This window comes from Triticum aestivum, chromosome 6B (genome assembly GCF_018294505.1).
Source record: "Triticum aestivum cultivar Chinese Spring chromosome 6B, IWGSC CS RefSeq v2.1, whole genome shotgun sequence".
In the NCBI taxonomy this organism is placed as follows: Eukaryota; Viridiplantae; Streptophyta; class Magnoliopsida; order Poales; family Poaceae; genus Triticum; species Triticum aestivum.
In genome coordinates this window covers 672,067,169-672,090,807 of record NC_057810.1, presented here as the reverse complement: position 1 = coordinate 672,090,807, position 23,639 = coordinate 672,067,169, and the positions used below count along the sequence as shown (strand labels likewise).

Here is a 23,639-nt window from a genome sequence, read left to right as displayed (position 1 = left end):
TTTTTATGCACATATATATGTGTATGATGATCCTCCTTTCCTGCAGTAGTATAACTAGGATATATACCAAAAAAGATTGTTATATTCCTCCCTGGTACAATAAATAATAAACTAAAATAGTTCCTGGTACAAAAAGAATAAACTATACATAGTTAATTTCTTCATCTTTGAATTGTTTCAGAAATTGGTATGACCAAAGATGCTATTGTATATAAATGGGCTGCTGTAGAACTGTTCTTCATCTTTACAGTGCTGTTGTATAGAAATATGCTGAATTTTCTGCTCTGATTGTTGCTCAAAGAAATTTAGCAAAAAAATGGGGTCCTGGGAGACGCCGCTGCTGCTTGAGGCCCTTGAGAGGCCCTTCGTGTCGTGATGATTTTGCAGGTACCCCGAGAGGCCCTTGAGTTTGCCGGAATGTCGATTAACTTCCGTTCCGGCAAATTCGGGTACTCCATATGTCCTATTTTCAGCAAAGGTCATGCTGAAATTTTCCGTGAATTTTAGCATGACTTTGCTAAAAATCGGACATATGAGGTACTTGCTACTAATGCATGGGCCGGGGTATCTTAGTACTTAATTAAGTAGGATCAACTGCCCCTTTATTCTTGCTGTATTAAACCATAGGTGGCAATAGAGCCAAGTGATTAGTGCCAAGTGATTAGGCCCAACCTAGGGTGCCTCGGCATCGATAAACCCTAAATGATGAAAACTTAACTTGGCTGCCCCGGATGCCTCGGTGTCGATGAGAACCTAAATGATGTACGCTTAGGCTTTTAGGGTGCCTCGGCGTCGACAAACCCTAAATGATGAAAGCTTAGGCTTTTAGGGTGCCTCGGTGTCGACAAACCCTAAATGATGAGACCATGATCTTGTTCCTTGACAATAACCAACTTTTTGACCAAACTTTTTTCCTATTTAGAGCGAAACATGGCCCACAACGATGAGGCCGGTGGTTCGGGCGGCAAGCAATTCTGGGAGCTGTCCCAGGAGATGGAGGAACAACCTCACCGCTATGAGGACGCCGCGGAAGACACCGATCCTGATTACACAACCCCTAGTGGCGTCGGGGATGACACCACTGATGGTGCCGCCGAGGATGCCACCACTGATGATGGCGGCGCACACACAGATGGCAGCCAATCGAAGAAGCAAAGGAAGGACCGGCGTCCGAATGCGCTCCGCACCGTCAAGGAGGAATTCACTCAAGTGGACTCCGACGGGAATCCAACGGAGCCCAAACATATAGTCAAGGGGTACTCGGTTCAGCTCGGGTGCATTCTCCGGAGCACCGTCTCGATCAACACCGAGAACCTTAGGCATAAGGACCGAGGGAATTTGCGCAACCTCCTCTTCACGAAGCTGCACGAACGATACAAGTTCCCCGCCGAATTTGAAAACACACGCCTCTCAGGGAATAAAGTGAACAGTGCCGCCCTCACGAAGATGAGCACGGCCCTGTCTACTTGGAGAAGCGCGGTGAAGAAAATGATTGATAAAGGTGATAGTTATGAGAAGATCAAGGCGAAATATCCTTTGATGAGCGAAGATGAGTACAAGGAGTTCAAGATCAAGTGCTCGAGCAGTGCAACCTCCGAATCAAGTCAGTGGGGGAAAGAAATGCGGGAGTTGAACTTAGGGGAACACAAACTCGGTCCCGGCGGTTACAGAGTGGCGGAGCCTATATGGGACAAGGAGGACGCGGAGCGTGCCGAGCAAGGCCTACCGCCCCGCTTCGAGAAATACAGCGGTAACAAGCAGACCAGGAACTATGTCAGGGCCCGGTACAAGGAGGACCCGATAACAAAGGAGCTTACCACGGATCCGAAGACCAGGGCGCTTGAGCTTGTTCTGGTAAGGAATACACCCCCGCGTAATTAGCTCCATATGGTTGCACTCTAATTAATCCCCAATATTTCTAAATGGTTCACGTTCCTTTCGCAGGAAACTGAAAGCAGTAGCGCGGGGTCGTCTCAGAGCTCCCCTTTCGACACCCCTTTAAATAGGGCGTTGAACATAATGAAAAGCAAGGATAAGCTCACTAAGCCGACGTCAGCTGGTCGTGTGGCCGGCAAAGGCTTGTCCACAAAATGGGGGTCATACTATACCGCTGGTGTGCGGAAGGAGAAAAAGGCCAGCTCGGAAAGCCAGACGCGCGAGGTTGAAGCACTCAAGGCACAAGTGGCGCGGATTCCGGAGCTTGTCCAAGAGCAAGTGGAACAACAACTGGGAACGAAGCTCAACGCCATGGTGCCTACGTTGATTCATGGGCTGACGACGTGGATTGCGGGCGGCCAACAGGGGCCTCCCCCGGTTCCCAGCTTCACGGCCAGCAACTCGCACAGCGCGCAGGCGGCGCCATTGGTGTCTCCGGCGGCGGCGCCATTGGTGTCTCCGGCGGAGGCGGTATTCGTGTCTCCGGCGCCGGCACGGGCATTGGAGCTTAATGCACCCGGGTGTACGCCGGCCGGCACCTCGCCAGCAAGCGCCCCCTCCGTCAGTTGCACGCCCGCCGTTGGCGGTGCCTCGACATTAGCCGAGCTCGACGGCATCACGGTAACTAAGCCTCTCGGCCGATGACTTCATCTCCTTGCCTTTGACTGGGCATCCCTGACGCCCTGTACATGTTTTCGCAGGGCACCGCCGACGTTCCTTGCACTCTTCTGCACTTCGTGGGCGCCGAGTTGGTCGATGTCGCCAAGGGCAGAATCGTTCAACCGGGCAACCGCATGTTCCACGGTAATCCGATGCCACCCACAGTGTATAGGGTTGAAGTGGTTCGGGTGCTGCCAGGCTGCGACGAGCTGTTACCTCCGGTTCGACCCGCTGGGGCCGACGAAGAAGATGAGATGACCCTCAGCGCCTGCGTAAACTGGCCGCTGCTTTGGCCGAAGAGCCAGATTCGTTTGGGGGCGGGGGACACCACCCCACAGACAAGACCGCCAGTCGTGCCGGCGCCAAGCCATGGCAAGAACGCCGCAACGCTACCGGACCTGCCGGACATCCCTATGTCGGACATCCCTATGGCACAGGATCCGGACAGCCCTATGGCACAGGATCCGGACGACGACGACAACGACGACGGTACATTTACCAAAGTCGATAAGTACTTTGCCGAACATGGGTACGCTGACGAGTTCTGCGGGCCTCTTTCTCAAGAACCCAACCAAGACGACCGCAATCTAGCTGGTACGGCGGAGAAATCCAATTGCAATAGGCGTCGTCTGGCGTTCAGTTCTCAGGAGACGCCTCCAGCTCCCGCCTTCACCGAGCCTCAGATAGCTGAGGTGCGAAATATTATCAGCCCCAACACGCTCAAGAAGGCGGTCTGTGAGCAGAACTCGGTCCCATTACAGGAGATCAAGAAGAAGGGACGGAAACGAAAGACTAACAAGGGCGCCGGTGCGAGCCAGCCGGCACCGAGTTCGATCCGTGCTCAGGACGGGCCACCTTCACCTAAGGATATCTCGAGGAGGGTGCATGTGGCGGGTAGGGCGATGCTACCGCCAAATATGCTGAATGCTGCAACCGGTGCTATGCGGAGTCTGCACGACAGTGTTCTTTCTTTGGAGAAGCGGCGTCTCAGAGAGAAGGATGTGGCATACCCGGTTTTCGTGGCCAAGGTGCCAGAGGGCAAGGGCTTTGTGGATGGCGACATCGGGGGTACGATCGTCCTGCGGTTTGATGACATCTTTGCTATGTTTAACCTTCATCCGCTGCACTACACCTTCGTTCGGCTGTTTTCGCTGAGTATGGAGATGCGGATCATTAGAGACAAGACCCCGGACATCGTGATAGTCGACCCCTTCTACATGCGTGCCAAGCACTTGAGCAGCGTTGGGGACCGCCAAGTTGCGAGTTCACACCTCGAAGGCGTCATTCTGGCAAACCCAGATAAGGATAACTTCCTTGTGGCTTACTTTCCCGAGTAAGTCATCCCTTAACCGCCCCGTAACATATGATTTCTTAGATTTCGATCGTTCTTTTTTTTCTAACATTCCGTGTTCTGTGCAGTGACACACATTGCACACTCATCCTCTTAAGCCCGAAATATTCCATGGCCACGTATTTCGACCCGAACCGTAACTCCAAGATAGACTACACAAATGTCAAGAAAGTTCTTGATGATGTTCTCCCCGGCTACGCCAAATCTGGAGGCACCTTCACCAGGACTGTTCGTAAGTACGGCAAGCACATGTTCTCACACAATACGAAGTTCTGCTGCGTCAAGCAGCCGCCTGGCGGTCAGAAGGATGCCTACTACGCCCTCCATCACATGCGGGCGATCGTAAGGGACCATCATCAACTTCTGCTACCAGATAATCTCAAAGATTGGGCCGCGAACTTGTCGGCAATCCAGGACGCGGACCTCAGACAAGAATTCTTTCGCATCCAGTCGGACTTTGCGGACATCATCCATCAAGATGTCCTTCATACGTCGGGGCAGTTCTTCCTCAGATATCAACCGTCCAACAATGAGATAGATGGAATGCTACAAATGCAGGGTGACAACGACCGCGATTTCATGACCATCGCGACAGACGGCGGCTTCATCCACGCTCCTGTCCGCTGAGTCGAGTCGAAAGTAGTGATGTGTAGTTCTGAAACATTGATTGGCTCATGTTGTAATTAAACTTTAATGAATTCGTATGTCTCTTTGGTTTGGACAGTCGTTCAACTTAGATGTAATCGATGCTATTTATTAGTAGGACCATGAATCGTGCTATTAATGTCTTGCTTTTCTCTTCCGATCCTTTTGTTGCATACTTACATATTGCTTATGTATTGTCTGTTGTTTGGCTTGTGCATAGAGATGCCGTCGTATGTCGTGTACAAGGGTAAGGTTCCCGGAGTCTACGACGACTGGGAGGAGTGTCGGAGACAGGTTCACCGTTTCAGCGGTAACAGTTACAAAGGGTACACCACTAGGGCGGAGGCCGAATCTAGATATGCCCGCTATCTAGCGGGAGAGAGGAGGGAGCGTTGGAGGAACCGGATGAAGACCAGTTTGATCGCGATGATGCTCATCGTGATGACCACAACTCTCTTTTATGTGATGGTAGTTTAGATGATCGATATCGACTTGTAATGTGAAGACAAACTCGATACTCGCGGTCTTGAGACTTGTAATGTTTTAACTTTGTTCGGTCTTTTGAATTCGGAGACTAATAGATGAATTGTATTCGGAGACTAATCTTCTATTGTATTCGATGAATCTGCTGTTGCTGTGTGCTGCTGTCTATATTATGTCCAATAATATATTTTGTAACCTGTGCAAAAATCAGAAAAGCAAAAAAAACCAAATATTCATACTAATGGCGCATCAAGGCAGAGTGCGCCATTAGTATGCCAAAGGATACTAATGGCGCATCAAGGCAGAGTGCGCCATTAGTGTGACAAAGCACATGGTTACATATGGCCCCCCGGGAGGCATACTAATGGCGCATGGAGTTACATACTAATGGCGCACTGCCAGGTGCGCCATTAGTATACCAGATACTAATGGCGCACCAGTGGTGCGCCATTAGTAAAAAATTCTAATGGCGTGCTACTAATGGCGCACCGGTAGTGCGCCATTAGTAGGCAAAACTGGTGCGCCATTAGTAGGCCTTTTCCTAGTAGTGTGAAAGGTAAGTGAGCACTTTGCCGTGAATAGAGGATGGCCTTGACCAGGTTTCATTATGGTCAAACATATTGCACATGTCTTCTAAAAAAGACATAAAAAGGATTAAGATACAAACATTAAACATTGCTGAAAAGGAAAATGGGGATGCATTTTTCGTGGTATATAGTAGTATCAACTATCAAGTGATGGTGCAAAGTGAAGTACGGAATACCAACGAAATAAGCATCTAAATGCCACAATAATAAATGCATAGACCAAGAAGATGAAGATATCCATGACTTTTTGATTTTTCAATTGTCCGCATCATTTTTTAGTTCTATAGATAGTTTTGCCGTGATGAATAAGCCATGGGTTGCTTAAAACCTAAAGAGATATTAGTATTGTCAATATTCCCTCTACAAACCTTTGCCAAATGCTGCAGTTTGACAGTTTCTACGTACCAGAAGATCAAAGGGTTGATGACTAACCATTACACCTCACCCTTATATGACCAAAAGATCAAAGGGATGACCTTCCAGATACATTTCAAAACCCAATACTAATCATATCCCCGAGTCTTCTTAACACCACCGCACACCTCGGTAGCTTCCACTTGCATTTGACAGTTTCTACTATGTCTGTATCTGTGGTAGTAGATAACAGTAACATTAGTATCAGTACTAATTCTAAGTATATCAGAACATGCGAAGAACATATGTAGTAGTAATAGCCAGGTAGGCACAGTTGCCAGATTCGGTGGGTTTGATTTGGGGAAACAATGCATCGGCAAGGCAACGGGTGGGGTAGGGATGGATGGATGGATGGACTTACGATTCTGTCGAGCTCCCGGGTCTTGCGCATCAGCTCCTCCTTGAGCTGGCTGTTCTCCTCAAGCTGCGGTGGCGTGGGAGGGGGAGAATAGATGAGTGAGTGAGCGATATTGGAAGGGGTGAGAAACGGAGATCGGTGAGGGGAGCGGGGAGGTGACCTGGTGGCGGATGGTGGCCTCGGCGTCCTCGACGGCGCGCATGACCTGGAAGAGGTTGCTGGTGCCGGCGGCGTCGTCGGAGTCCTGGCACGCGGCGGCCAGCTCGTCGGCGTCGGCCATGGCGCAGCGATGGCGATGCGGGCGGGGTACGGGGTGGAGATGGGAGTGTGGCGAGGGAAGCGGAACCCTAGGGAGGGGAGGGGAGGGGAGGCGGCTCCTCCAGTGGCTGGCCGCGCTACTGGTGGAGACGACACGGGAGTGGGGGAGGGAGGGGATTCACTCGCTCTCTGTCTCTGTCTAGAGGAGGTGGCGGACCCTCCCTCCGCTGGTGCTCATCATCGTTGGGGAGGGAGGAGGGGGCTTTGTTGCGGTGGATCTGGCCGCCGACGGTGTGCGGAGGCGGGTGGTGGCGGCGGCGATGTGGCTGCGGGAGGCGGGGGGGGAGAGGCGGGTGCGGGAGGGAGAGAGGGAGGCGATTGGGCAGTGGAGGAGAGAGGCCACGAGGATTGGGCAACGGCTAGGGTCGAGACCGATTGGATATTTTCCCAACCAGGCAAAATGTCAGAAATGCCCTCGGCGGGCTCTGGGAATTACCCGCGGTGGCACGAGATCTTTATAGCGGGAGTAACTATTCATTGCTACAGCTCTTTTTTTTTATCCGACGGCCCAGCTCTTCCAGCGGCTTGATCCAACGCCCGAAAACGCATCAAGCAAACGGATCCGACGGCCCATGATCGCTGAGCTCTGAGAGAGCTCGGGAAGGGTCTGGATCTTTATTTCTCGATTCGCAGCGAATGTGGTGCCCGTCGTTGGACCAAGCGCATGAATCTTGGTGCAGAATGAAGCATCAAGATAAAGCAAACACAGTAATCACACACCTGAAATCCGTCTCCTTTTGTACTCCGAAAAGAGACGAGTACATGTCGATCAACTTTTTCCGGACAAAAGGTTGATTTTATAGACACAAAATAAAGCATCAAGGTGATACAAACAAAATGACCACACACCCGGCCTCTACATAGACAGGATGCACACGAGCAACACAAACACACAGAAAAAACACGCCGACAAATAACAACGTCATAAAAGATCAAGGTTATGCCTAAAGCGAGGGAAAGGAGAAAAACCCCGAAGTGATCGAATCCGCGATCAACAAACTACATCAATGACCATATCCGCACCAAACATCTCATGATACCACAAGTGCGAAAATATTTTTCAATGGCAATGCCTTCAGAAAGGGAGCGATGCTTAAGCGTTGTTGTCACCGGATCCAATTATCAAAGGCCAGATTCTAGGTTCTCACCCCGAAGAACCAATTTGAGCATATCCGAGCAATGCCTTCAAAAAGGTAATGCCGTAAAAACATCATCATTGTCAGGTATGACCTAGGTTTTTACCCTGGAGCTCGAGACCAGGTGCACGAGTAGCACCAACCTCGAAGTCCATCATGTGTTACCACAATCACTTTTCTGCGATCCCAACATCTACATGAGATGACCCGCCGCCGTTGCACAATTATACCCTCCGCGTCAAGCCGTGGTCCATAGAATGCATCTCATGGCTAAAGGCAAACACCAGATCTGGAGGGAGAAACCCACATGAAAACCTTTCGGTGATCACCGCATTCAGCAGCAAGGCCACCGTTGTAGGCTGGAGTGGTCACCAAACGGGTCAACAACGACGATGAAGAACACCACTTCTGATTACTGTCTTGCCGGAGAGACCCCTGCTGAGGCCCGTCGGTCCCGAGGCCGACATGGCTGGATCTAGGAGTACAAAAGGCAGATTTTTTGATGTCCTCACTGCAGCACCCGCGACCACAAGCCCACCGTCCCGGCAGCACCAGCAAGGGGCGCCGCAGTTTGCTAGCCACGAATCTCGAGCAGAGCCACGTCGTCGGATCAGCAGGGCGGCGCTGCCAAACCGGGGGAAGCTCTGCGACCCACATGCCTTCGATCCTCATGCAAGGCCTCTGCCACCGCACCTACGGAGGACGATCTCTTGCGGGGGCACGCGAGCAACATGGGGCATCGTGGCAGGGGGCATTGACCTCGATGCATGTGCAGTCAAGGCCGTCGGCCAGAACCAGAGGCTCCCGCTAGCTGCAAGCCGGCGATGCACAACCACTTGAGGCCGCCACCATGATTTCGGAGCCCCCCGATGGAGGACGGCGCGACCAGATCCTCGCCGCAACAATCACCGGCGGCCCCGTGGCGAGCCGATGGCGACGAAGGGAAGGGGGAGCGGGAGAGAGGACCGGTCGGGTAATCCTATACGATTGTCGCCAATGCAGTTCACCTGAATGCCCAGAAACGTCATCTGCCAACCAGATCTGAAGATGTAGTGCTACAAATGTAGCATTCTTCATTTCCCATAATTAGGTAGAAAAACAACGCATGCATATGCCAGCAAGATAAAGCCGGACAACTTCACTAATTAATCATGGTAAGTGCCATCATACAACATTTTATTGAATGTACAAAGAAAGAACAATTCACGGAAATTACAATATAACTTGATAAGCAGCAAATTAAGTAGCTTGGTGCCATCCCTACCAAAGTTTCGTGGAAAAAAAAAAGACATATCCACTTTTGCATTATAAAAGGGCTATCTGACGTGCCTGAATCGCTTGTTAAAGAAGATTGATTGATTGATTTCTTAGTTAAGGCACATGTTGTGCCACACGCCCTAATTTGAGTATAGGTTAAGTAGCACTGGCACACAATCTATGCAAATGGCCACGCATATGTGGCATCTACACACAACATAACCTAGACTTTACAGTCTGTACACAAATAGTTGGTCAAATTACATAGCTAACAAATACAGATATACTAGCAACCTCTAATAAGCTACATGTAAATTAGAGTAGGGGTTTGCTTGGTGTTCTGTTGATTTGCTCTCTCCTTTTAGTATTCCCCGACTAATATCTTCTAGCTTCAAACAAGATTCCCTCTGCGGCTTCCGTCATCCACGATTAAACACCTTTCCGTAGGGACAAGGGACCAAGCAACAGTAATCAGCACATCAGCACCATCAAGGGCACATTTCTCCTGGCTTATGTTGCAAAATTTGGTCATGAAACTGACATGACCCTGTGTAGCGACATCACCAGATTTGGAGTAGGCTTGTATCTCAACGCCCAATTCTCCTCTAGTTCCTACAGAGACAACTTGCCTCCACACATGCAGGTGGCCATCAAACCTTTCAGTTTTGCTCCATCTTTTGAATCGAGCAACAAAATTTGGCTAGACGAGGGATTAATTATGCGAGCGAGTCCAGCATCAGTGCACACAATTTCACCTGATAGCGAGGAGCAAGCAACTCGTGCGCCATATTCAAAAGGCCATGACCCTTTCACAACTTGGATGCCCAAGATAGTGGCCTGGACCGTTTGAGCAACTCGCTGCAAACATAACTCAAGTGTGCAGAGAGAGTTCTTATAGCAAATTGTAGATACACCATGACCATATCCTCCAGTGCAGACACGTGCACATCTGATCAATGCTTCATCTTGAGACTGTGTTGTACCTTTCACTTTTAGTTGGATTTCAAGTTCGACCGTGTCCGAACACACAATTGCACGGGTCGGGCCAGTCAACCGCAAAAAAGGATCCTGCATGCAAGCACCATCAGTAACCATATTAATCAATCAGAGAAGACTAATGTAGCGGCGCACAAGATCTCCGAAAGAAAAAAAGATCAAAGAGAGTAGCATATACGTACATCTTGTGTGAGCTCCTGGGCCCGACTCCTAACGCACGAGAAGAGACTGTTGCAGTTGTGATCCACGATGTCGCGGGCGGCAACCACGCCATACACAGACAATGGCCACTGAAGGCGACCAGCTATTTCCGCGAGCTTGATGGAGATGATCTGCAAGGTCTCCGGGGTGCACCCGGCGCTGTTGGTTGGCATGCGTCCGGGGGTGTAGTGTGTATATTGCATGGAACTCAGCGCAGCTGTAGAAAGGTGAAGCGTGTGTCAATAAACAGCAAATTAAGGAGTACAGTACAGCGATCCCGTCTTGAAGTTTCAAGGCGATCTTGGAAAACAATGCGATATGTCGGTTACTCACTTTGGTCTATGAAGAAACCGCAGGTTCTGCTCCATGCAGACTCCCAGTAACCAATGTACCAACCGAATCTCTCCGCCTCATGAGCCATCTCCTCGTCTTTATCGTCCGGAGCCATCGCCGCCGACGTCTCCCATCCCCTGGTGAGGCAGCTGATCCCTCCATCGTCTCGCTACCCCGGTGCGCGCGGGCCTGGCTTTTCCTTCGTTGATCGTTCAAATAGACAAAACTCAGGCGGCAGCGGCGGCGCGTGTGAGAGGATAGAGGTGTGTTTGGGTTCAGTTATAGGTGCAAGCTAGGTTCAAATCGATCAGAGTCCGAGTCGGTTACAATCTGGAGGCTGGTTAATTAGATTGATTTTAGTTTTCTTTTCTTTTCTTATCGTAGAAAAAAAAGGAAAAACAGCCAGACCAACAAGCATGCCCTACGTGCAGTATGTCACACGCGCGCCAATTCGGGGGAAAGAAAGATGCCCGCACCAAGCAAACTGAAATCTCTCGAGGCCCAAACCACACTATTTTTTTTTAAAAAAATGAGGACGATCTCCGGCCTCTGCATCAATAGATGCATGCAGCCATATTATTAAATAAGAACGTAACAAAGTCTTAAGGTCCAAAGAAACTCATAAACCCAAACCACACTATCAGCGCCACAGTTTAATCGACCTATCCTAAGGAAGACACTGTTATTCATCTCATACTTCCTTATTTTGGTCCATCATCATCTTCTCGTCCCAGTCCGCCATCAACTTCTTCACACGCTTCTCTATCTCAACTCTCGACACCCATGCCCTACTGTCTTCCTTCTCGCCTACCGATCGAGCTCCTCCAGTAGACCCCCAACAATGAGCTTCCTCACATTCATCAATGCAGTCTTCTATTGGAATGTGAAGTTTCGTCGTGTACACGACCCGCTCAAACGGAATAGAAGGGCACATAGTTGCCATGGTCATTGCACACACTCTTCATCTGTGGCGGTTGTTGTTCTAATGTGTTGGTTCTATGGGGCCTCAGCATAATGGCTTTCTGACTGCCTACTACAACAAAGTTTGCCCGGCTCTGACGAGGGAGGGACGATGACAGCGGTGCGTCTTCGACTTGCTTCAGTGCTTGTAGTGCTCGCTGGGCGGTCTACGGACCTAGATGTAATTTTTATTATTTCTAGTGTTCGTTATACTACCATGATTGAAGATAAATAGTTTAGAAGTTTTTCCCGCAAAAAAAGATGGTGTGGAAAGAGAGATTGTGTAAAGTAAAAAAAAGAATAGCAGAGCCACGAACGTTTCTTGTTGTTTTTTTTAGCACGGTATAATTGAAGTCGTCCACATAAACTCAGCTCTATGAACGCCCACACGAACATCCTATCCCTATGAGCACCTCCAAAAGACTGATCTGGCATAGTATCTTGAGATTTTACGAAGTCATCATAAGCGCCTCGCAGTCGAAGGAAATGTCCCACTGAACGAACAATGCCGGAAACTTGATATAAACGCAGGAATAATGCGAGCAGCAATTTCAAGTATTGGATTTGATCTTTGATGGGCTGGGGATACCACTGTCCTCCTAAACATCCAACCACATGTTGGTTCGCAAGTTTCTTGTTGTTGTGAACGTGCATGTCCACTTAATTACAACTTATATACACACCATTTGTATATCCTCTTTTAATTATGTGAAAATATATTGAGTGGCGAATCTAATATCGGTGTTGATTTACTATTGTAGATGCTAATGTTTTTCTTATAAACTTGATCAAAATTTACGAAGTTTGAGTTAAGGTAAAACTAATATATAGAGTAAACAAGAAAGGAGAGAGTACATAAATTATATCAAACTCCAATATAAACCACATGGAAATAAGTTGGTGTTCTCTTAATTTTGCAACTCCATTTACCCTTGCCCACTACAAATCTCCCACCACAAGCTTCAAATAACCTTCCCTCCGCTCCATCCCTCTGCCATGATGTCTCGCTTGTCTGTAGGGATAAGAGACCAAGCAACAGTAACCACCACCTCAGCGCCATCTAGGTCACATTTCTCTTGGCTTATGTTGCAAAGTTTGGGCAGGAGACGGACATGACCTCGTGTAGCGGTATCATCAGATTTGGAGTAGGCTTGTATCTCAACATCCAACATCCCTCTAATCTCTACCGAAACAACTCGCCTCGAAAGATGCACATAACCATGAAAACCTTTCAGTTCCGCTCCATCTTTTGTATCCTGCAGCACAATTTGGCTAGACGAGGGATCAATAACACGAACAACTCCCCTCTCGGTGGGCATAAATTCCCCTGACAGCGAGTAGCAGGCAACTCGTCCGCCATATTCAAAGGGCCATGACCCTTTCACAACCTGGACACTCACGATAGTGGCCTGGACCGATCAAGTAACTCGCTGCAGGCATAACTCTAGTTTGCAAAAACAGTTCCCAATAGTTACACCAGGGCCGTATCCTCCTCCCGCGTAACTGCATACATGTCTGATCAATGCTTCATCTTCAGACTGGGTTGTACCTTTCACTTTTAGTTGGATTTCGAAGTCGAGCATGTCCTCAAACACAATTGCACGGAACGGGCCAATCAAGTGCAAAAAATTATCCTGCAAACATCATCAGTTTCACCCCATTAATCAACAAGAGAGGCGTGCACAAGATCTGCAAAAGAAAATAAAAGGGTAGTAGCATACGCACATCCTGTTTCAGTTCTTGGGCGTGGCTCCTATCGCAAGAGAAGATAAGGTTGCGGTTGTGATCCACGGTGTCTCGTGCGGCAACCACGCCATACACAGACAATGGCCACTGGAGGCCACCGGTTATTTCTGCAAGCTTGACGGAGAAGACCTGCAAGGTGTCGGGGGTAGACCCACAACGGATCCGTGGCATGCGTCCAGGTGTATAGTGCACAAAACACGTGGAACTCAGCACCGCTGCATGCAGCACACAAGCAAATGAGGCGTTTGTTAGAAATGAAATATTCTACTAATTAGTTAACATGCATGAACTAAGTAAGCAGCAAATTAAGTAAATCGATCCCATCCTGAAGTTTCAAGGAACCAACCCTTTTCTTTAAATTACTAATCAAGGGGCGATCTGGCATGATCCGTACTAGGTAAACAAGAGTGAATTGTTAGTTGCTCACTTTGGTCTGTGAAGGAACCGCAGGTTTTGCTCCATTCAGATTCCCAACTCTCAATGTACAAAGCGAACATCTCCGCCTCGTGAGCCATCTCCTCAGCGGCCTTATCCTTCTCATTCATGGTCAACAGTGTGCCTGATTTGCCTCTGTCCATCCTGCCATGATCGGTATCATCTTGGACGGAGCACTGTTCCAATCTGGCAATTGTATTGCTGGGGCTGCGATCTGCAGGTTCAATTATCAACTCGGCTGATTTGATGGTGGACGTCCCCTCGTTGGTGTCTGAACCCATCACTGACCCTGCCCCCATCTCTGATTTGAATTCAGACTCGGTCTGCGGCACCTGCTCCTCGTGGGTACCATCCCGATCCATCGGCGCCGACATCTCCAATTCCTTGGGCGCCTGCGTCTCTGTGCTCGTTGATCTGCCGGCTGATGCCTCCATCTCAATCCGCTGATCAAATAGGCAGAAGACTCAGGCGACGGCCACGGCGCTGGTGAGAGGACGTGTTTGGGTTCAGTTTGATAATTGATTCGGAGTACTACGTACGTACTTATATGTGCCGGCTAGGTTCTCCTCGACCGGAGTCGTAATAGGATTCGGAGTCCTGCAGGTTACAGTTGAGATTGACTTTTTCGTTCCTTTTCTAAACTTGGACGGAGTACTCCATCTCCGATTTGAATTAGGAAATCATCCGCCTAGCCCGCCGTCAGATCTGGCGATGGTGGCCGTTCAATCCACCTAAGGCAGCGGGTCTTCCTTCATCCTCTCGTCTTCCATCCACTGCTCCCCAAGCATACGCAGCAACATGACGGCCTGCCGACGACGAACGGCGCCTTGCCACACGACGCCCTGAGACAACCTCTGCAGCACGACGCCCTGTCGCTACACCTGCCCAAACGAACTTCCAGCAGCACGACACGCCGACAAGCGCAGCCCCGGTGAGGTGCGACGCCGGCCACTGTTGGTTTCATCCGTCGCTATGCAGCAGGTTTGATTACTGCCAAACATAGCAAGAGGGTGACGCTGGACACCACCACTGTCGCTGGTGTGCCTCCATGGATGCTGCTTTCTAGCTTCGCCGCTGCTGCATTGAAGCATGTGTCGCCGGCGAGATCTTTGAATTGAAGCACCGTGCACCGCGCTCGTTGCTTTGCAGCGCCCGCCGCTGACGGCATCCTGCGGTTGCAGCGCCGGCTATCCCACAGCATCTGCAGTCGTCAGCAAGATCTTCAGGTTGCAGCGCCGCCGTCACCACCACGAACGATGCTGCATTGTAGCTCCGGCGGCGCTAGGATCCGGCTCGAAGCAGCACGCTCGTTGCGTTGTAGCTCCGCCGACGGCGATGCAGCATCGGCGACCTTCCAGCACGACGGTAGCGGTGGCAGCCCGACGATGGCGACCTTGCAGCACGATTGACGGTGCAAAAAGCAACTGCGGCAATGAAGGTGGTATTGTAGCACGTCGACGGGACAAGGGCTGCTGCAAATGTGGGTGCAGTATCCACGGCGGCGACAACATTGCAGCACAACGCCGGCGACGGCGCGCCGACCATGCAGCACAACGGCTTCAGCGACGCATCGCCTTGCAGCAGCTCATGTGGCATCCATCCTTGCAGTATTGTTGGGAAGCCTCGTCAGAGTAACACCTGTTGGTGGGTTGGCCGGTCAATGCGTGATGACGGCCATTGCTGGCTATGTGGGAGGAAAGGGGATGGAGAAAGACGAATGGATAGAGAGGGCGAGCGAGAGGATAAGGTTCAGGCGCTCGCATTCAGAGCGTTGTCAACAGGCGCGCGTAAAAAAAAGGCTTTACAACGTCAGCTCTAGCGCCCGCTGGAAACTATAGCGCGTCGAGCCGCTTCAGTAAGCGCTGCAAAAAAAACCAATGCGCGCCCAGCCCAAACAATATATGACACTTTAAACAAAAGCAAGAAGATCAAACACATAAAAAATAATCGACAATAAATAGTTTAATTTTATTACAACTCAGACAAATAGTTTATCTTCCAATACAACAAATAGTTCGACACTACAATATCAAACGTACAACTTAAATATACAAATCATCATGCGTTTTGTCGGCCATTCCATGCCCACCACTTCCCGATGAGATCCTTCTGAAGATCATCATGCGCTTCGGCACGTCAAATGGCATGATAGGAGCCAACAAACCGGGCCACCCTCGCAGCACTTCGCCGCACTCGCATGGGATGTCCCAAGAGCTCATAGAGAGTAGTCTAAATATTGGCCATGCTCATTCTCGATGATCATGTTATGGATGATCACACAAGCGTGCATGATGTATCAAAGGATCTTTTGATCCCAAAATCTAGCCGGTCCTCTCACAATAGCAAATTGGGCTTGCAAAATCCAAAAAGTTCTCTCCACATCTCCATTTGCTACAAACTGCACCGGTGGCAGTTCACCATTTGCAATTTTATTCATGAGTGGTGACCGATTAACAACGTTGACGTCATTCAAAGATCCAGGCATCCCAAATAAAAGCATGCCAAATCCAAGTCTCTTGATCGGCCACCGCTTCAAGAATTATAGTGGAACCCTTTTTCTGGTCGTGGAATTGCCCATGCCATGCCTTAGGACAGTTCTTCCAACTCTAATGCATGCAATCTTTTAAGCCAAGCATATATGGAAACCCACGAGCTTTGTTCATCTCCAAAAGCCTTGCGACGTCTTCAGCATTGGGAGATCTCAAATACTCCGGACCAAACACTTGCACAATTCCGACTGTGAAACGCTTGACACACATGATGGCTTGACTCTCATCCATGGCCAAGCGGTCATCAACTAGATCAACCGGAATACCGTATGCCAACGTACGCAAAGCGGCTGTCACCTTTTGAAACGTGCTATGCCCGAGTTCTCTGGTAGCATTCCTTCTTTGCTGAAAAAACCGATCATGGCTCGCCAGTTTCTTTGCAATGTGCGTGAACAACTCGGTGCTCATGCTAAACCGGCGCCCGAAGTACGAGTCGGGGTACACGGGATTATCCACAAAATAGTGCCTCATCAATCTGTTACCAGCATCGATCTTATCCCTCCAAATTTTCTGCCGACCCATAACCGAACCACCATGCTTCGGCTTTTTATTGATGTGCATAGCTAGAATCATTGCAAGATCCTCCTCTTTAATATCAAATTCTTCTTCGGAAGAATCATATGATGAACATATCTACAATATTGAATTAGACTAGTCTATAAAAACTATAAACAACATGCGCCAAGTTCATCTAAAAAATGTGAAGTTGAAGCAATACATACCTTGCAAGCGTTCTGTCGAACACCTTGTGGGCGCCGAGCGGCGGTGGGTGGTCGGGCGTTGTTCGTCAGAGGCATGGCATGCGCGAGGGGTGGCGGCGACTAGAGGAAGATGGAGGAAGCAGCGACGTTGCGGGGATAGGCCGGCGAAGCGCCGCCGGGTCGCCGGAGCAAATGGGATGGTGCGGGTGGCGACGCCAGCGCCTGGAATGGCGGTAGGTGGAAGTCGCGGCGCGGGCGCTTGAGTGTGCAACACGCGGGAGCGGGTACACAAAATAAGCGGGGCGCGATGCCGTTTCGCACCGCGCGCCGAACCATTTTTGCCGCACACGCTTTTTTGGGCCTCCGCTGGAGCGCGCGCAAAAAAAACTATATTTTTCCAGCGTGGCGCTTATATCGCGCGGCTGTTGGAGATGATCTTAGGAAGCTTCCCTCACCTCAACGCTGCCTTCATGTGGTCCACTCGATCGAGAAAGATCCAATGGCTGCGCGGCTTACGGGACCATTGGATCAGTTGGTTTATTTTAAATGTTTTCCTTGACACAATGGCCAGCACACGCGCGGGTATCCTCCTCATGGTTCGACCTCCTCCCGACGTGGTACGATCCGTTCTCCCTTCCACGCAGCCCACCTATGACTTGACCCGGAAAAGTAGCCCACACTTCCTCCCATGAGCCGGCCCATCATGTCTCATGGAGTAAATTGCACAGAAGTACCACAATTGGGGCATTGGAAGCAGATTGGTATCAAGATTGGTAATTTTTACATGTCAGTACCAACTTTGGGGCGAGTCGTTGCAAAAGAGGCTAAATTGCTGTTTATACGTATTGACAGAAAAACTGACTGATTGGGCCCGCCTGTCGGGTGGTGACGTGGCAAGTTTTTTACAAAAAAACTCCCTTGCTTTGTACGTAGTCACGTAAATGCCCAATTATTTCAGGAAAAAAGGCTCCTATGAGAGGCTTTTTTTCCGTTCGTAATTTCCACCACCGATTCGGACTCGTTTGAAAATTTGCGTCGGGTTGAACAAGTAAATTTGCGTCGTGTTGGGGCTCATTCGTTGCCCAGATTTCTTTACGTTTCATTTCTCTTACTTATTATGTTTTTTTCTGGTTTTGGTTTATTTTTAGGTTTTTCTTTCTTCTTTTTTCATTCACTAGGTTGGTTTTTCTCCTGGATTTTTAACATATTTACTGAACATTTTTTTATGATGGGTTTTAGTATATGATGAACGGTGAACATTTATTTCATGTAATGAACTTTTGGTAATATACATTGAACATGTTTTCAATGCCATTTATTATTTTTCTAATATATGTTGAATTTTTTTCTTAAGATATGATGACATTTTGCATAATGCGCGGTAAAATTTTCGTAATTTATGGTGAACATTTTCTTAATACATGATGATTTTCAAGAATATTATGATTGCACAATTTCTTAGTTTATAGTGAACATTTTTAATACACGATGAACTTTTCTTTACAAACAGTGAACACTTTTCTAATAATATGAACGTTGAACATATTTTGAATGCAAATTGAATATTTATGTAATGTATGTTGAAATATTTTCTTAAGATATGATGAAAAGTTTACTTAATGTGCAGTGATTTTTTTGTAATTTATGGTGAGCATTTTCTTAATACACAATGAGCTTCAAAAGCATTATGGTGAACATTTTCATAATACATGGTGAATTATTTGTATTTCAAGAAATGTTAACAACTTATTGTGTAAAGCGTTCTTGCATTTCAAGAGAAAGGTCAACTTTTTAAATAAAAGTTGAACAGTTTTAATGCATCTCTAAAATTTATTATGATTACACATTTATTTTTAATACATGTTGTCAACTTTTTAATTAACAGTGCATTCTAAAAAATACAATCAATATGCGAGTAACTCAAATAAAAAACTGTGAGTTGGGCATATTATTTTTAATAGTTGTGTATTTGAATAATATAATTAGGATACATAATAATTGTGCATGGTTGTGGTCCAGCGCAGACACATGAAATTTCGGCCGTGCCTGTGTTCTAGTCTGGTGCTTGACACTTAATAATACAAAATATATATGTATTAATATCATGATTAAAAAACACATATTCTACATCGTTTTGACTATTCGTTGCAAAATTAATAGTAGATACACATATAAGCGGTGTAGCATATGCGTTGCAGACTCGCAACTCGTGGCCCTGTTCGTGGTGCAACAGATCTTATATGTTGCGAGGTATTGGTTGCAAATTGTATTTATTATAATACTCCAAATATACGTAATTAAAAAATCAGCACAAAAATAAATTAATTAGACACGCCCGCACACATAATGAATCTGGCGCGAAAATCTTTCTTTTAGGGATATGTGGCGCGAAAATCTGTGCTAACCGACCGAGCAAAACCAAATTGCGCGGAGTCCACCACCGATCTAGATTGATATTCTCCTTCAAGTCCGGATCGATCTAGGTCTACTACGACACAAATCGATCATCCAATCTCCTCTCGCTGAGCGGGAAGGCTGGAAGGCGGCGACGACCCGGGGAGTGGCGGGAAGGCGGAGGCGGACAGGGGAGCGGTGGCTTTGCGTGCAGCAAAGAAGGGAGAAGCGGCGAGGCCGCGGCGGGAAGGCTGCAAGTCGTCTGCTAGCATCCCCTACTCCTCTGCCCGCCCCTCCAGCCTGCCCACCGGCGGCGCTCTACTCCTTCGGCCACCCATCTTCTCCTTCACCGTGTACGACGGCGAGACTAACCTCCGAGGTAACCCTCTTCCTCCCTCGTTCCCATCTCCTCTCATCCAGTGACCTACTTGTGGGCACCTCGAGACATGGCCGTGGGATGTAGGGGGATTTGATAGATGATGAAGGGAATGGATCGTCAGATTGGAGAGATGGATCCCTCCCCATGTCTTTGTGATCAAATCATTTGAGAGAGAGGAGCTTCAGGCTTGTCACAGTTTCAGAGATGTACTGTACCACTAGGGATATGTCCAGTTGTTTGGGATTTGTTCCCAATAGGGAATTAATCACCATGGGGTTTGTGTGAAACCTCTGTTTGTCAATCTAATCTCTGTTGGGGTTTGACCCATATCCCTCTTAATCCCAGTCGACTTCATTGTTGTTCGGTTGGTCAGGGATTGAACAAAATTTGTACAGGAATATAGTTTAAATGTTGTACTACTAAGTAAACATTCATATCTGAATTCAGTTTGTACAAGGAATGTTTAAAATATTCAGAAAATGTAGTGTAAGCATTGTACTGAGTAAACATTCATCTCTGAAACTAACAATTAGGTTCTATTTCTAATGTGAGTAAACATTCAGGGAATGTATTCTTCCTCCCTTCTATTTCTAATGCGACCCCTTACTGTCATATCCATTGTGAAAACATTTAAGTTCTAGTTTTAGTATAGAGTACATGTATATAATATATATATATATATATATATATATATATATATATATATATATATATATATATATATATATATATATATATATGGGAGTAAGTCAACACAAGTGAGCATAATCAGAACAAGGACCCTATCTGTAACATAATAGAAACATATATGTTTTAATTTTTATAAAGCAAACACACAAGAGTCTCTAAAAAATATAACAGATGTCTGCTAAACTTAACGACAACTTTAGGAATCTTTATCGAATAGAACTCTGAATCCAGTGTTGGTTTTTCTATCCAAATTTGCATAAGGATAAGATGAGAGACGATTGCACGAACCTCTATATTTTCATATGTTAAGAGTAATACTTGGACCTATCTCCAATTTGTTGGAGTACATACACTTATGTCATTTGTTGACAAGAAGATTATATCTACTTCAGAGTATTTTCTGAAACACAGGTGGAAAATAGTTTGAAAATGCACAAAGATGCACCTTGATTAAACTTCTTAACTTCCATTTGTTTCCCTTAACATGTGAATGCATCTCTGTTTCCTTGAAGATTAATGCTTCTGTTTAATTTTTGCTTGAGTGTTTGTTGTGTTCAGCTCAGCTCAGCTCGTTGTCGGTTTCAGTCAACCAAGAAATAAAAAGGAAATACTTGACTTTTAGTGTATATTTCGTATGTCGCATGTTCAAAATATTTTTGCTTTTAGTGAATTGTTAGATCAAAGGATTCAAATTTGTACAACATGGTTCCAGGTGTTTGGGAATAGATGAACTTTGGCAGCTGCTGCTCGTGTTGTATCATGATGGAAATTCAGTCCATCAGCAATTGAATTCGACTATATGAACATGCTAGCTGCTGTCGTACAAGAGGTGAAGGGTAGTTATACTGTTTACTGCTTGTGATGTACTATGTGTTCACAAATTTTACCTAGATGTATTATGTGTTCACAAATTTACTTTCATTCTGTTACGCTGGACGCAATACCATAATAAAGGTCAGCTTCCAGTGTGATTCTGTTATTTACATTCTTAGTATCATTGCCACAACCTATGTCGTTTTGGACATGAAACTTACTACTCTACTGCTTCTACATGCAGGTTTGATGGATAAAGAAAGTCGCCGATCTGAAAATGTGGAGCCTAGCTGAAGTGATGAATTCATTACTGTTATTTGCTATTTTTTATTTTATCTCCATGTACTTTATAATTTGGACAAGATTTGTAGGTATGACTGCCCTAAAGTGTCCGTACTTGATCTCAAATACGTTGGTGTTGGTTGTTCTGTTTCCTAAACATTCTTACACATGTTACTGTCAAAGAAAAAACATTCTTACACATGTTCATATGTACCTACATCCGGGTTGTTGCTTATCTCATAATCATCGTAGAAGTGTTAAATAGGCTGGTTCCATGAAATCGATCAATACATTGGTGTTGGTTGTCTCCTTGCCAATATATCACGAGGGCATCTCTAACTTGGAGGGGGACAACAATAGAGTGTTAGTGTTAATTTCTTTGCACCAGAATAATGTAGCTGCAGCTTTTCTTCAGTTAGCTGTAGCGTTTCTTCAGTTAACTGTGCTTTTTCAACACGTCACAAATAATCTATCTTGTGTTGTGCATGTCTCTGTTCTTTGCCACTCTGTTGCGTGAGTTGAATTCAGTTCATCATTGATCCACACCGTGAGTCGATCCTAGCCTGATTTCCAAAGCATACCACAAATGTCTGGTCACATTTTGAATGGAATTTAACAAAATATATTATGCAAATTAAAAGAAAATGAACAATTTTTATTCAAACTTAAATATTCGTTCCATACAGCCGGACTATATTTTGTCCAGACAATTATTAGAACTTCTAACAAAATTAACCTCCCCTATACTTGATGGTGATCTCATACGCCTGGCCGGGCTGGCCGGTGGCACCTCCGTCGTTGCCGTTGGAGCCGGGCTTCCAGCGGCAGAAGAGTGCGGAGTCACCGTAAGGCTTCCCGACCGCCGCCTGGAGCTCGCAAATGATCGTATTCACTTGCTCCTGCGCCATGTGTAGTGTGGCCACGGCCACCAGGGACGTGGGCGCAGGAAGAGACAGTCGGCAGCGCGGTGGTCTCGCTTGGAGACCACTGCTTGCCGTACTTCAGCATCTTCTCGTTGAGGCGGCGGAGATGACGCTTTCTCATCTTCGCTGTGGTCTTTGACTGGTCGATGACCCAGTCCATCATGTCTAGTCACATCTCTCTGAGAAATGTCACAAGCATATGGTTCGCATGCGGCGCGGGCGGCATTCTTATCTAGCGAGCCACTTCAATGCATGTCCCAATGACAGCCCGTGTCCGCTCTAGGCCCGCATGGACGTAGCATGCAGAGCGGAAGTGCATTTGCGCGGGAAAGTGGACCGGCGCAGGAGATGTTTTTGGGTGGTTAAGGTTGTCCACGCGTACGTGGCAGCGGTCCGGGCGCCCGCAAAGGCCCCCATTGTTTGCATCCGGTTTGCGAGATTCCGAACTACCTGAGTGGTCCGTGGACCTATGGGGTATCGTGTTGGATGGCAAACTATGTCAGGACACGTTCGTCGATATGGACGTTTGCAATGTTTTGAGGGTCCACATTAGCGCTGACCCTCAAAATGGATACATTCTTTATCCATAGACCTGTCCGAACTGGTACAAAGATAGTGATGTGGTAGATGGCCATACAACCATGCTCATATCCATTTCAAAAGCAAATTAGAACGAACCGGACGAATTTCACCAAACACGACGCAATTAATTAAATTTCATTCGTAGTTTACATAAAACTTACGATATTTCATCCGTTTAACTAAAAAGTAAAAAAAAAACTAGGTTAACTTGTAGCGGGCGGTGACCTCGTACGCGTGGCGGCCCTGACCGGCCGTACTGTCGTCGTCGTCTGTGTAGTCCTTCGACCGGCAAAAGGGCGCTGGGGTGCGACAGCCCTGCCCGGCTGCCGCCTGGCGCTCGCAGAGGAACCACTCTGCTTCCTCCTGCATCGCGCGGAGGGCCTCCGTGGCCAATGCCGGCCCCGACCATGGTGCCCAGGCGGTAGCGAAGGTGTGTCACTTAGCGACCACTCTTTGCTGATCCTAGCGAGCGACCTATCCAGGGAGCGGCGACGTCACCCCGCGACCTTCT

General features: G+C 47.5%; 1 protein-coding gene and 1 pseudogene across 1 annotated transcript; both read right to left on the bottom strand.

Moving 5' to 3' along the window:
• Positions 1-9,362: 9,362 nt before the first annotated feature.
• LOC123139578 (uncharacterized) lies at positions 9,363-10,789 on the bottom strand (annotated as a pseudogene).
• A 1,753-nt stretch (positions 10,790-12,542) lies between these two features.
• On the bottom strand, positions 12,543-15,522 carry LOC123134791 (uncharacterized). The gene is made up of 3 exons (XM_044553963.1): positions 13,808-15,522; positions 13,360-13,595; positions 12,543-13,268 (listed from the first exon to the last, which is right to left on the bottom strand). Exons 1-3 carry the CDS (start codon positions 14,247-14,249, stop codon positions 13,053-13,055), a joined length of 894 nt encoding a protein of 297 aa, XP_044409898.1. The 5' UTR covers positions 14,250-15,522; the 3' UTR covers positions 12,543-13,052.
• Between the last annotated feature and the right edge of the window lie 8,117 nt (positions 15,523-23,639).

What these genes read in the sequence shown, in the direction of transcription:
- LOC123134791 (XM_044553963.1), bottom strand. Translation starts at nt 14,249, where the DNA reads ATGGAGGCATCAGCCGGCAGATCAACGAGCACAGAGACGCAGGCGCCC. An exon ending in CGGTTCCTTCACAGACCAAA is followed by an intron (nt 13,596 to 13,807) that starts GTGAGCAACTAA and finishes TGCTGCATGCAG; the next exon opens with CGGTGCTGAGTTCCACGTGT. An exon ending in CCCAAGAACTGAAACAGGAT is followed by an intron (nt 13,269 to 13,359) that starts GTGCGTATGCTA and finishes TGATGTTTGCAG; the next exon opens with GATAATTTTTTGCACTTGAT.